The sequence below is a fragment of the Rissa tridactyla genome, chromosome 8 (genome assembly GCF_028500815.1).
Source record: "Rissa tridactyla isolate bRisTri1 chromosome 8, bRisTri1.patW.cur.20221130, whole genome shotgun sequence".
NCBI classification, from domain to species: Eukaryota; Metazoa; Chordata; class Aves; order Charadriiformes; family Laridae; genus Rissa; species Rissa tridactyla.
The window spans coordinates 10,900,868-10,914,906 of NC_071473.1; the positions used below are offsets into that span (position 1 = coordinate 10,900,868).

At 42.0% G+C, this 14,039-nt stretch overlaps 1 protein-coding gene across 1 annotated transcript in view; it reads right to left on the reverse strand.

Moving 5' to 3' along the window:
* The window catches only part of BMERB1 (bMERB domain containing 1), a 57,977-nt gene extending 46,105 nt beyond the window's left edge, over positions 1–11,872 (reverse strand). The window contains exon 1 of the mRNA XM_054212800.1: positions 11,676–11,872. Coding sequence (XP_054068775.1) covers positions 11,676–11,781 — 106 coding nt within the window. The 5' untranslated portion in view covers positions 11,782–11,872. The remainder of the gene's footprint in view (positions 1–11,675) is intronic.
* Between the last annotated feature and the right edge of the window lie 2,167 nt (positions 11,873–14,039).

Consider the following 14,039-nt stretch of genomic DNA (forward strand, 5'->3'; position numbering starts at 1 on the left):
GAGCTCTCGGACGTGTTGTTTATTTTTGATAGGGAATTAGCCTGAAGTTTCAGCATCCTTGCGTTATACCTCTGCTGAGCAGACATGACTTGGACTACACAAGCTCAGAGTGCTTTATATGCATTAGGTGTGGTCTGTCCAGTACTCAAATCACTGCAGTTTTGCATATACAAACCCTAGAATAGGAGTGCTGCCATTTGAGTCATAGCTGGTTTGTTGATTTTTTTCTTTGGATGAACATACTTAGGAGATGAGGAAAAGAGAGCTGCAGTAAAGAGAGGAGGAATCAAGGAGAGTGGATGAATTAAGCTCAGTCATTCATTCTAGCACACCGTGTCTGTATAGACAAGAATTGAATGTAGTGGAAGATGTTGCTGGAACCAGTACAAGAGCTCTGGCACACATCTTCATGAGAACCCTATGGTAGTATATGGAAATAATTTAATAAAATGTAGCCAAGCCTTGAAATAGACCTTAATATTCCCCCTCTTCCCTCAATTATTGTCCCAGTACCACTGTTACATCTCTATTGAATACTTTGTTCGCTTTATAAATACAGAAATGAAAAGGACCATGCTGGTCACTGACTGCCTCCAGGTACCTCAGTGCTTCTCACACCACAAGCACCAGTCCCTTTGTCCTCTCTCTAGTGACCTCCAGGGTCTCTGAGATATAGAAAAAAAATTCCAGAAATCAAACTGCATTAGTTACCTATTTTAAGAGGTAACTCTTAAAACTCTCTGATTTGTGAGAACAGGGGCTATCTTTTCTAGTATCTCACTGATTATCAAAAAGCTGGTGCAAAGAGACAGGAGTTGCTAGTACATGAAGTACATAACTCTCAGTATCTGTTCTTTACTACCTTCACACCAGGGGGGTGGGGGTTGCAGGACAGAGGGACAGGAGAGCAGACTGACTCCTTAAAATATTATTTTATTTTTCAAACTAAATGTGTGAGATGAAAACTTGGTTTACATTCAAATAAATCATGATGCTGTCAGTATAGATACCATTGGTATTTTGCATATTCCTTTCACCTTTTCCCATCACGTTATGAATTGAAAATACAACCTTGTGCACTTTAAACAGCAGTCTGTCCTTCAGAGAATGGGGACAATATGCAGCTATATGCAGCCTGGTGGGAAAGTTTGAACAGTGTATATGATTTGACAGGAGTTTCTCTGAGAAAATGGATCCAAAACGAGACACAAAAAATGAGGGAAAATTGCCTTTGAAGGTCTGACCCAAAAGCCCTCATAGTCAGTTTTGTTCAGTGGCACTGAGTTAGACCTCTATCTCCAAGAAGCTATTTTAGTCTGGCTCAGGAAGACTGCCAGGAGTCAGAAAGACTCAGGAAGGGGGTTTCCGTGCCCAGCCCTGCATGAGGTTCAGTGCTATCAGAAGGCTGTAAATAGAAACTGGTACAGTTCGTTGCTGTGGTAGGTACCTTCCCTAGTGTGGAGCTCCTACTGAAATTAATGCACATTCCCATCTGGAACAAGACTAGGTTTAAGCCACGCTCCAAAGAAAGCAATTCATGCTTCATCAGTTCATCTGATGTGATGGAGAAGCAATATTAAGAAGTACACATTACTTGTTCATTTACTTCTGTCTTTTTGCCCAGTGGTCAAAGGAAACAGCCTGTGGCGCTCTATTTTATTCCTCACTAGAGTCATATTCTGACCCTGTAATACTAACACAAAGCTTCAGCATTTAAATTTCAAATGCTACAATACTGCCAGCTACAGATAATGTTCAGTTTTTTAAAGCTCATTTAGTTTGGTATTTTTAAAAGACTTCTATCTTCATTAATTTTTTTTGTTTCAGAAAAAAAAAGTCAACAAAATGTTCAGTCTCAAAAAGTCTTGCAAAATCTCTTTAGGAATATATGGGTCTCTGGTTTCTCCTGTGAACGTCAATGGATAAAGAGCAGAATATGTTGCGAGTGAACAGTAAAACAGCCACTGACATTTCTAAATTTCACATCTTTACAGTATTCTCCTTTGAAATTATCCGATCGCGTGCCAGAAAGCTTGTTTCTCTCTCTCTCTCCCCGCTCTGTGATGGGATTCTGTAATAACAGTTTTCTAACAGTGCTCTAAACATCTTCCCAGCAGCTAGTAGATAATATAGGCAACCTTAAAACCATTGGCTAAATATTACAACCGTATGAATCCAATCCACTAAAGGCTGAAGTGATGCTGGTATGGAGAATTGCTTCAGACAGTAAAGAAAATGGCTCACGTAACAGATTCGCACTCCAGCAAGCAATTAAATATTAAGAAGATGCTCCTCAGAAGCCAAGAAAAAAAGTGTTTCACATTTCATAGAAGAAAAGACTAGTCATTTCCCAGGGGGATGAATGTTGCTATTCCTATAGCCATGGGCATACAGCGTCGAAGTCCGACAACAAAGTGATTTCTCTGCTGCTGGCAGAGAATCTGGGATACTGGGATCTTGTTCTCCAATGTATGAGGCCTCCATGGAGCCACAGGCAAAAGCCGTGCCCTTCCTTAAAGCTGAAATTGCCAGAGCCAGTAGAGGCAAAACCGGCTGGTTATTCCTCAGCAGGCGCTCAGGTGGAACAGCACAGGGCTGTGTCTCTTCCACTCACACAAAATAATGATGACAGTTGGCAAACAAATCTGTTTTGCACTTGCCTTTCTCATCTGTGGATGTGGAGTCATTCTCTAGTAACTTCTGCTTTCACCAAGTTAATTGCTTTTGCATACTTAATTTTGATTCCATTTCTTTAAATACGCTATTTTCTTCCTCACAACTGGCATTGGGCTGATGTGAGGTTGAGCTGACTGCCTCCCTGGAGGTGTCAGAGGTGAGGAAATGAAGGCATTTTGGCAGAGTCTTAATCTATATCACTGAAACAGATAGCTGGCTGTCACCTTCTCTTTGTATGAGAGAAAGAAAGAAATGTAATCACAAGATGTTTCACACCTTACGAAGGCAGAGACAAATGGATCTTGATTTTATGGGTTTTCAAAACTCCATGGCTGTGCCCTTTGCTATCACATCCCACATACTCTGTCTGTGCTACAGACAAGTACCAGCCTGAAGGAAAATGTCTCTGTCTTAGAGTCTGCCAAACCACAGTAACTTCAGTTCCCTCCCAGGCACAGTGCCCAGAGGAAGTTATACGGGAATCCATGGTAGAAGATGAGAGGAGAGAAACTACAGATTGGATAAGGAGAGCAGGGGCACAAATGCATAATGGAATTTTTATGACTTCTTCTTCTCCTGTGAAACAGGATAGTTTGAGGAACAGCCACTCACCATAGGGGCTCCTATGCTTTAGCTAATGATTCACTGCTCAGAGACAAGAAGATTGAAATGACATTTCCCCTGCCAGTGCAAATGGTTCCCCAGGGAATGAATTCTCATTGCCGCTTGCCAAGGCTCTGCAGGATATGCCCAGTGAGAAGTGAGGGCAAAGAGACCAAACTCACAGGGCAGCCTGAGACAGATTCCCAGGGGAAACCTCATGGAACTGACACAGCCCCAAGATTCCCTCACCAGAGTTTTCTAAAGAGAATCAAAGTGAATAGGGCTCCAGGAGACAAACACACTGAGCCCTGTTTTGCTTCTGTTGACATCAGTGAGGAAATTTCCACTGATGGCAATGAAGTCAGGACTGGGCTTTGTATTTATAACTAAGAAAGCGTCAGTCAGGCTTCTCTGTCATTTCCCAGGGAGGTCAGGTCACCGTCTTGCTCATTTGGTTTCAATACCATTATTCTAAAACTTACTTTGGCTTCATGTACTGAAAGGGCATTAGTGATAGAACTGACTGTTGAATCCTTTTCTAGTCTTGGAGTTTTCTCCAAGAGATGAACAAAACCATTAAACCACTCTATATGAGAATCTTTTGTTCCAATTTTATCAGTATATAAAAAACCAAATGTGTCTGTACAAAACCACTTAAATCCCTAATCAGTTAAGGTCTGGGTGAGAGAAGGGTTCAGGGCAATAAAAAGATCCTTAAACATTGCTGATGTTCTTATAATAAAAAATTACCTCTTGCATTTTGGTAGTGTTTGAAATCATTAGGCTTTTGCAATAAGCCAGTTGTCTTGCTGAAAATAATTCATCCTCATTTAATGACAAATTCTCTTAGAACTATTTTGTCAAATATTTTGCCCTTTATGAACTGACAAAATGTTGACAATTAATGTTTCATTGCTGATCCTGAAGGGCAACTAACATAATTATCCGAGGTTGTTCCTGCTGATTTATCATAGTTTGCCCTCCAAACGTACATTTTTCATCTTTGAATTTGGAATGCATTTATACTATACCCTTTTTGTTAGACAGCAGAATATGCTTCATGGAAATAAATTAGCATTATTTACTTATTGAGTCTCTGGGACTATTTTACTAAGTTAGACTTCTATGAAAATGGAACATATTCAGCTACAGAAGAAAAGTTCTTTGGGATTCAGGATTACAGAGTGCTGAGTTCCAACCTTTCTTGTGCTCAGTAACTACAAGAAAACTCTATAAACTTCATGCATGATACACAGTACTTTGCAGCGCATGCCCCATCCCGAGTGTAAGTTTTTAGTCCTGTTTTATGATGTACCCTCGAGTCAGACACACACGCATTCTCACAAGTGGTTACACTGATGAAAATGCGCTATGCAACTAAGGGGTCAATTATCAAACATAGTCAAAAAAATTACACAGAGTCCATAATCCCACAGGCTATCAGCAGCAAGGATGATGTGTGTAGTTCAAAGTGTCCTTTTTTCCAGGTCTAATGCATTTTTTTTCTGTAAAATATTTTTTAAGGAAATAGGAAAATTCATGAGCAACAGTCCCAAATATGACACTTTAGCCTCATCTATAACTTTTCCAACAATTATTGGTTGGCACTGGTTTGAATATAAACACTGCATTACACTTAAGTGTTCATTTCCTGCTTGGTACACACAGTCAGGCACAGAGATTTTGGAAGCCCTTAACCCTCTGATTTATGAGTATCTCAGCAGAAAGAAATGTCTGCTGACACACGCAAGTAGATGTGCAGCAGTAAAATCCTGATCCGTAATAACCAACATGTTTTTTGCAAAGTAGCCCCTATCCAGAGTTAGCACGACTCCTGCTATGCTCACCCCCTTTGGCTTTGATTTGATTGGGTGCATTTGGTTGTTGTTTTCCTTGTTTGTCTGTGTTTTGTAGCACAAGTTGGACTTTGTAAGATACAAAGTATCATACAGAGACAATTATGGTCAGAACCATGGGACAAGTTAGGGAGTAAATTAGCTGCACTTTTTGCTGAAAAACCTTGGACACAGGTAGCCCATAGATAGATAGAAAAGTGAAGGAAAGGCAAAACTCATTAAATATGATAGGAAGACTATGGGGGCAAGGTTATCCCATTAACTGATTTTATTTCTGTCACCAGATAAGAAAGTAAATCTCTATGCTACAGAATTCTGCGGATTTGGGAGACCAACAGTTCCTCACGTTGTTGACCAATGTTTTAGCAGGAATGCACTCTGAGGCACTGAAGTATTTCCAGTTCTCCCTTTTCCTCCTTAATCTGTCTCAGCAGCTGCCTGGAGCACCCAGCTGTGGGAGAAGGAATCAGATAAGACAATACGTAGATAGTATAAACTGGATTAGTCTCTCTCTGTAAATCATTCTCCTGGGTCTTTGCAAAGTAAAACAAATCCAAGATACACCCTTTACGAGTTACAGGTGGTGTAGGAATGACGTGGTGGAGATTATTAAGTGGTAGGTTCTGTATTTAAGAAATATTTTGCAGAAGGAGAAGGATCAGGATGTAGTACGTGTAACAGTGGATAAGCAATGAAAATGCAGATAATTTGTATGTGCATACTGCTAGCCAAAATCACCAGTGAATTCTAGAGACACTAAGCCGTGTAGGAGAATTTGAGCCACACTGCCGTTGAAGCAGGTGAGTTTTACAACTGTGTTGTAGAAAACAGCCTCAGTCCTTTCCAGAAATCCTTGCTGATTTTCAGTGTGGGAGTTCTGTCTGGGTTTCACAGATCAGACACAGACTGCTTATCCTCTTGAACTATAATATAAATATATTAGCATTAATAATTGTGAACAAGGGAAAAAACTAGAACTCGCATCATGCTTTGAATCAGTTGTCTTTGTTGATTACAATTTTTTGTTAAATATTTTGTAAAAAGGTGTGGGGTTCACTATTAGTGTTTTATTGTCACATTTGAATTTCTTGGTTGCTCTCTTTTAAAAATTTTTACACAGTTTGTTTTTATTCAAATGGAGACATGGAAAGAATATTAATTACATTCTCCATTTGAAGCCTGTCTTCAGACCTTCATAAAGCCAGCAGACTTGCTGCTTCTATAAAAAGAAATGTAATTGTGTATATCCTTCAGTTATCTTCTTTCCCACCTATCTTAATAGGTGGTCTGAATAAGCCTAATCTGTTTTGTCTGGTTTATCACCCGTAATAGATACAACTAACAATTTAGGGGAATTTACAGTAAAACAAGGGCATCACTGTGAAAGAATAGCAGTGGTAGTTGGGCTACATAAATTTTGTTTATGCCTGTGAAATGTCTTTTTAATTTTATTTTATTTTTTAAATCAGAATGGAGATATGATGAAACTGGGAGACAGTATCACAAGAGCATGATAGGCAGGGTCATAGTGTATTCCTGACTGACTGGAGAGGTGTTACAGTAATGGAGAGGTTTTATGCAAAGCACTGAAATGGATTTGTATATGTTTGTGCAATATGTGGGGTGTTATGGAAGAAGGCCCAAAGGTGTGTGTTTGAATATTTAGCTACCAGACGATAGAAACAGGTATAATTGATGCAGGTTTGGATTTAACTGTGTAAACTGTTAAGATTTAACTGAGTAAGCTTCAGCCCCTTGTCAGTCCCAACTCATGAGTCTTCCCTCACGCTGAGAAACCCTGAACTCCCAGCATTGCTCTGTAGTTTCTGACTTGGCAGCCCTGAGCACCATTGCAATTTCCTAACCACATTTCCTTCCCTGTCTCATGAGACAACACAAGTCATCTTTCACTCTCATGAAGAAATGCAGGAGGAAGAATGAGGACATTCACCTGTACCCGCTACCAAGTACCAGGGCTGCATCCATCTTTGTCAGAATCCAAATAAGTTTGCTTTTCTAGTCTCTTGTGACCAGTCCAGCATGAATACGCAGGAGTGTACTGATGCCTCACAGGAACCAACATACTATCCAGTCTGTCTGTACTAGATATAGAGAGAGTTATTAAATCTCCATATTTTATAAAGCTGACACAAAGATTCAAGAACAAATTGGCATTTACCTATTTTTTGACTAATACCGACAGGCGTATGATTAATACAAACCCATTCTAATTACTCTTTGGTGACCGGAATGACAGATAAAAGTCACAGTACACTAGCTATGCAGGCTTTGCCACACAAGACAAAAAAAATCAATCAAGTAGAAAGAGAGAAACACATTTAATATCGCAACAGATGTTTTTCCAATTATTATAAAAACATTAAAACATCACGAACAGAATTCTGTTCTTTTATGAAATCAGGCCTTAAAGGTGACACAAACAGTTCCCAGTAGATCAGTTAAAGCTAGTGCCCATAACCAGGGTATAAATGCATTTTCTTCATCCTTTGTTCACCAAAGAGAAAAGATGATCTGGCTACAGGACCACTATCTATGTTATTGCAATCTATGGTCGTTTTCTTTTTAGCTTTTCAAGCTTCTGCAAGCTGAAAGACCATCTCTGTGCATAACAGCACTTCAAAAACAAACTGGTCTTCAACCAGCCATCTACCTTCCCATGCTGCCAAGAAATGCAAATACAAAATATTAAATAGCACATATTTTCAGTGTTTGAACCAGTCTCAGTGCTCAGCAGCAGAGCATATAAATACATACAAGAGTCTCTGACTAACAAGCTTAGAAAGGTTTTCAAGATAAACTAACTGAATATGGCGAAATAAGCTTTCACGTGTGTCAGTCCAGGATCTCTGTGAACCTGTGAACAATACTATCTTTCTGCTGTTGGAACAAATCAGAGCTATCTGATAAAATCACCCCACTGGTGCTGCTCTGGAGCATGCTGCCATCTCACAGGACCTTGCCTGGACATTATCTGTGATACAGCGTTCACAGCATGAAGGGAGAGCAAGTAAAACTGGCTACGAAGGCTTCGTGCTGCTACTGAATCTCATGTTGAGAATCTCCAGCTTCCTCTTCAGTGCTGGCCTGTAATAGGGCCCCTTTCCCCTAATCTCCACTTCATATTCAAAAACAGTTGAAAAGCTGGACCACTGCAATATAGCAGTGTGGCAGTTTACATCCAATGCTGAGTTACCATTCACATGAAAACAATAAGCAAATTTCATGGTGCACTAAATTGCATCAAAACATATCCTTTGTAATTTTCTGGCATTTCTGCTTCCTTATACTGACTGAAGCTGGGGCATTCACCATGAATTTTTAATTTAGTTCCAGACCTCATACAAACTGCAAGAGGAAGGAAAAGATCAGCAGAAACGTATCTGAGAACTGCAATGTTCAAAAGGATGGTGAAAAACGGCTTTGTTTCTTTGTGGCTATTTCCCTGGTGTGGCATGCAGTTATTTAATCAGGGCATTATGAGACCCTGCTGACAGCAAGACAGATGATTCTAAATGAAGCTGTGCACTTGGTAATGAGGACTGACCAAAATGTTTGAGTGCTCTGCTTCAGAGCAGGCTCCCCAAGACTATACTGTAAAGATCATTTACTGATAAAGCTGTAACCACGTTATTATTATAAAAGCCTGACAATTTATAAGGCTGTGTTTTACATGCATGCACTGGAAATTACATAAGTTACTCTGTAGATGGTAAAACGTCATTTTTAATTTTCTCTACTCCTTGGAAATTCCGTCCTCTATGTGAAGAGAAAAGCTTCAGTGTCTGGTTAAAGAGACACCTTTAAATAATCTCCTTCATATTTTGCGTGCAAGCTCACTGGAAATCATTACACCCTCAGGCTGCAGGGCATCGGATCCTCAGGTACTGTGAGCCAGCTTAACTCCATTGATAATCTGGCTGAAAGAGGCCACTGTAGAATAGAAATGTGCATGATGTTACATTTCACTGCTATGAAGTAACTCATCTTTGGTTATAACCAATAACCAGCAATGCTTTCTGTACCATAGGTAGAGAAGTTAGTACAGAGCTCCCTTTCCATTTAACAAATTAAACAGAAACTACCTAACTTCCATGGCATTCTTTCTGTAATGGACATAATCAGGATGTACATTCTCTTGTGGTATGATGACCCTCACATCAAAACACACTGACCAGGAAATGGCAATCCATCGTGCAGAGTGTCGTACAGATACACAAGTTTTACCTCCTGATTTAAGACACAACAAATCATCAGAGTAAAAAGGGCAGAGGCATATGCAGTAATAAGCTTCTGCTTTTGTTAATACTATTACTTTGCATTTCATATTTAAAACAATATGCAAATACAAAAGGCTAATTGTTGACATTAGTAAAAAAGGGGATGATGCTTTTTCAGCTTCTTCCCAGACCTTCTGGAGGCTACTGTAACCATGCCGTGCAATTTAGGACCTATGCTGTAAGGGAGCATTAAAGTAAATAGTAAGATCTATTTATTTTTAATCAGTGCAAAACTGTGACCAGAAGTCAGTGTTAATACTAAAATAGGAAAGATATGCAGGGATCATCTAAAACAGCTACCATAAAGAGCATTTTCTACAGTATTTTAAAAAGTTGAAGCCTATGAGCTAACAGATCAATTATTCAAATAACAAAGTCTTTATACAATAATTTTCTACTTTTCAAAGAAGAGACTATGGCCTCTAGATTACTTCCTATTCCATATCTAAATTGTTATACACAGAGAAATATTCTCATTTAACAGAATCTAGTGTGTAGAAGGGCAGCTCAGCAGCAGGGCCAGGCTGCAGACACCTGGATACTTGGTTCTAGTCCTGCCAATAGCCCATGCTGGTACCCGGTCAAGCTGTGATTTGGGTGGAAGCTCAATGCTAAGCACATATTTTTGAGCAGATCGGGTCTCCTACTCATCCTCCACGTTGCCCTCTGCCAAACACGTGATCTTTTGACCAAAGCTTGCAAGACATAACCCTACAGTCACTTCAGGAGCTGACAGTTATTATTATTATTATTATTATTATTATTATTATTATTATTACAAGCGCTGCACTGCACTCAGCTCCTGAGCCCTGGAAAAAAAACCACCAGATGTATTTATCAGAACAAGAAAAGGATGTGTCTGTATCATGCCAGAGGACCTGCAAAACTGTTGCATGTGTCTGAGTCCACCAACTCAGTCAACAGTGACTGCAGCCTTCAATTCCATTTTAGAAAGTGTGGAGTTACTCAGTCCTGAACCTATGCCAGGCACTGCAACAAAACCAACACTGCAACTGAAGCATCAGAGTGGGAGAGTTACACCCCTGTCATCAGCATATGGTAGACAATAACATATGCAAGAAAAACTGAAACCAGAGGCGAAGTATGACTCCAGAACACAGCAGTATCTGAAAAGTCTAAACATAGCGAAAGCACTGGCTAAAATCTGCTACCAGGATGCTGCAAAGCCATGGGATGTTGAAAGGCATCCAGGTGAGACTTCATGATGCGCATCAAAAGATGGATGGTGAATCAAGAATATCAGCAACCTCAGTATCAATCAAGACAAAGGTGTCACAACAGATACACACAAAGCATTTTTTTCCTGTGGCCTAATTGAAGACTTGATGAAACTTAGAAAATATTTTTCTTTATACTAGTATAGAGATTTTTGTGACAGTCTTTTCAAGACTTCTTGCCTCAATGGTTACCTGGAAAATTAAAAGGGGTTTACAGGTTTATTAGGTTGTAAAGAAGATAGTTCTGCCAATAAAAGAATAGTAACTAATATCTTAGAGAAGACAAGGTCCCACTGATAACTTGAATTGGCAGCTACGTAATTACTCTTTCCATTAGCATTTTGGAAAGGTTATGTCAATTGTTGTTTTCTGTAAAATTATGATTGCAAGAAAGCTCTTCCACCACAGAGCATTTGTTGAGCTCATAAATACAGTGCAACCATTGAAGAAGTGAACTAAGTGCTGTATTCCTGTACCTTCTGCCTGAGATAACAAGAGGGAATAACCAGGTTGTCATCTGTGCCTTTCAAATGTGAAGCACGTTAGAGGCTACCAATATTGATGGAAAGCTGCACATTAAATCACACCCAACAAACAACGAGGGAGAGCTAACGTCCCAGTCATCCTTCCTCAGCCACCCTCTCATCGCTTCACTTTGCCTCCGCAAAATTTGCGGAGCGAGCAACCCATTTGGCAAGAAGACACTGAAGTGTCCGGAGCTGCACCGGCACGGTCCAGCCCTTCGCTTCCCTCTCCCCCGACAGGGAAACGCTATTTGTCTCCGACACAGCCCCCTCGGGAAGCACCAGCCTCTGAGGGCAAAATGGTCACACAAACCTTCCTCCCCGAGAAGCCCAAGGCGGCTTCTCCCTGCTGAAGAGGAGCCGCCGCCGTGCGCTCGCCGCCGGACGCGGGGCCAGGAGCACCGCACCGCCGCGCCGCAGCCGGCCACCCCCCGCCGCTCGGGGCTGCCTTGGCCAGCCGGACCCGCGCCCCCCACTCACTTCTCCCCAGCGCCTCCGCCTTCCACTCCGTCTCCTCCACTGCCCCGTAGCGCCTCATCGGTCTCTCGGCCTCCGCGCTGGCCGAGATGGACCTCCTCAGCTCCATGGCCGGGCCGGGCCGGGCCGGGCGGCGCGCAGCTCCGCAGCTCACTCCATGTCAGCGCGGCTGCTGCCCGCTGCCGCCGAGACGACGCGGAGCTCACCGCTCCTCTGCGCGGATCGGGGGCCCGCGGGCGGGGAGGGGGGAGGAAGGGGCGCTGTGCACATGCTCAGTGCGGGGCTGAGGCGGGGGGAGGCAGGGAAACAATGCGAGCCGTAACCCTCCGCGGGGGGCCGTCACCCGGCACATGCTGTACACGCGCCCCGCCCGCCGGGTCCTCCGGGGCGCGTTGGTTCCCTCCCTCCCGCTTGGATGGGCAGACTGACCTCCACAAGGATGCTGCCAGGCAGCTCAGAGCCCCCGGCTAGCTTGTTTTGTCTCTGCCCATCCCTGCACCTGCGGTGGGCACTCCCATTGCATAGCTGAAACGACTTGGGCAAGCGAGAGTTAGTGAATACGCTTACTGCCAGTCCATCTTGTGGCTAGTGCAGCGCTGAGCGCATCTTCTGGCCTGAGCAACTGGGGAATAATGGTAAAATCCACAGCCACTCATGGCTTTTGCAGTCTAACACATCTCTTGTTGCTGTGCGTGCAACCTTTGGCTTTCCTGAAAGTCCTGCACTGAATGGCGTAACACTCATTCCAGCATCATGTTAGCAAAAGCCAGAGGACAGCACCCAAGCAAGCAAAGGGATTTTGTATTTCTCATAACTATATGTATTTTTCATAAGCATTCAGCTTTGCTGCTTATACATCCTGCTGGGATTAGAAGAGAAGGAAATGACTATGCAGGAAGCACCAGTGTGGTGATAATTATTGCTGTTATTATTTTTTTCTTCTATTGTATGGGAGGTTATATGGATAAAATCCCTGAATAGCATTTTACGGATGGAGAGTACCTTTCCTACTGAAATCCCATTGCACTTTACTGTGTGTGGTATCATTTCTGACCTAAAGACAATGAAGCAGGAGTTGTGTAGGTTGTCCAATGCCCCACAGCAAATCAGGGTTTTAGCCCTCCTTTCAGAGTTTATGAAGAGTCGTGGGGTACTGGTAATGCTGAACTCGTACTGGGTGCATGAAATCTTGTTTGTCACCTACCTTTGCCTACAAATTTTGACTTGTCCTTCAATCACTAACACTTCAAAAGTACTACCTCTATATTCAGTGATGTACTTACTAATCGGACTGACGCACATTGCCACTATACTCATGAACAATTTTGTTTGGGGGTGCTTCTCATGTTGGAGGAGAGAAAACCTCCACATTGGTTTTAAAACTGTAAGACTAAAAATCTCGTGTCATTTCTTTGCTTTTTCTGAGAACTGGAATTAGCCAACAAATTAAAATGAGTTGGACAACGGTTTAGAAGGTCTTCAGGGCGCTCTGATTTTTCTCTGTCAGCCGTGTTCCCCAGGGATATGCCATGATTTGAGCACCAGACATGCTGGAAGAGCTCTTGTTGACTGTGCAATGCTCCATCCTAGCTGGTTTTGGCCTTTAGAGATGGAGCCCAAAGAGAGCTGTGAGTCAAGCAGAAAAGCTGGCGGCAGCACTCTGCACAGCTGATTTTGGGTGACAGTGCAGCTGCCTGCTGGGGTGGGCTGGACTGACTCACTTGTAGAAGTGAGGAACACAAATGTGGGAGGAACATAAGAGCCCATCTGGGATCTGGATGAGAGTTGGACTAAGGCAAACAGGCTGATTAGGGAGAAGGGCTGATTTTTGGTGGATCTGAGGACTATTTAGCTTCAATCCATCCCTTCAAGGTTTTTAGATAATTATAATCCAAGTGCATTGTTTAGGAGATGGAGGAATGATCCTAGAAATGGTTGAATATTTAAAGCTTTGCATTTGTTAGTATGGAAGAAAAACACCCACTAAAAACTTGGATGCACAGAGTTTACTTACATAAAGCAAAGAATATACAAGGTGATTTATTTTAATGAGGAAGTTTTCACGTGCCCATTTTGAAAAAGTCACAAAATACGGTAAGGGCCCAGTCCTGCAGACTGTAAAACATAAGAGCAGGTATGTGGAAGCAGTCCCGCTGAGTTCATTTGCACAGAAGTTTTTGCAAGACTGGAGCCTAAGTATGTACCAATTATTTTGCTAGTGTTCCAAGATTAGCATTTTTGCTATTGCAGCTTTGGAGCATTTTCACTGCTGCATTTGCAAGTGGAATTAAATTTCTCCCCTACTGATGATGTCCTTCAGTGCACCTCAGCAATACATACGCGTTCCTTCACTCACAACAGTTGGGT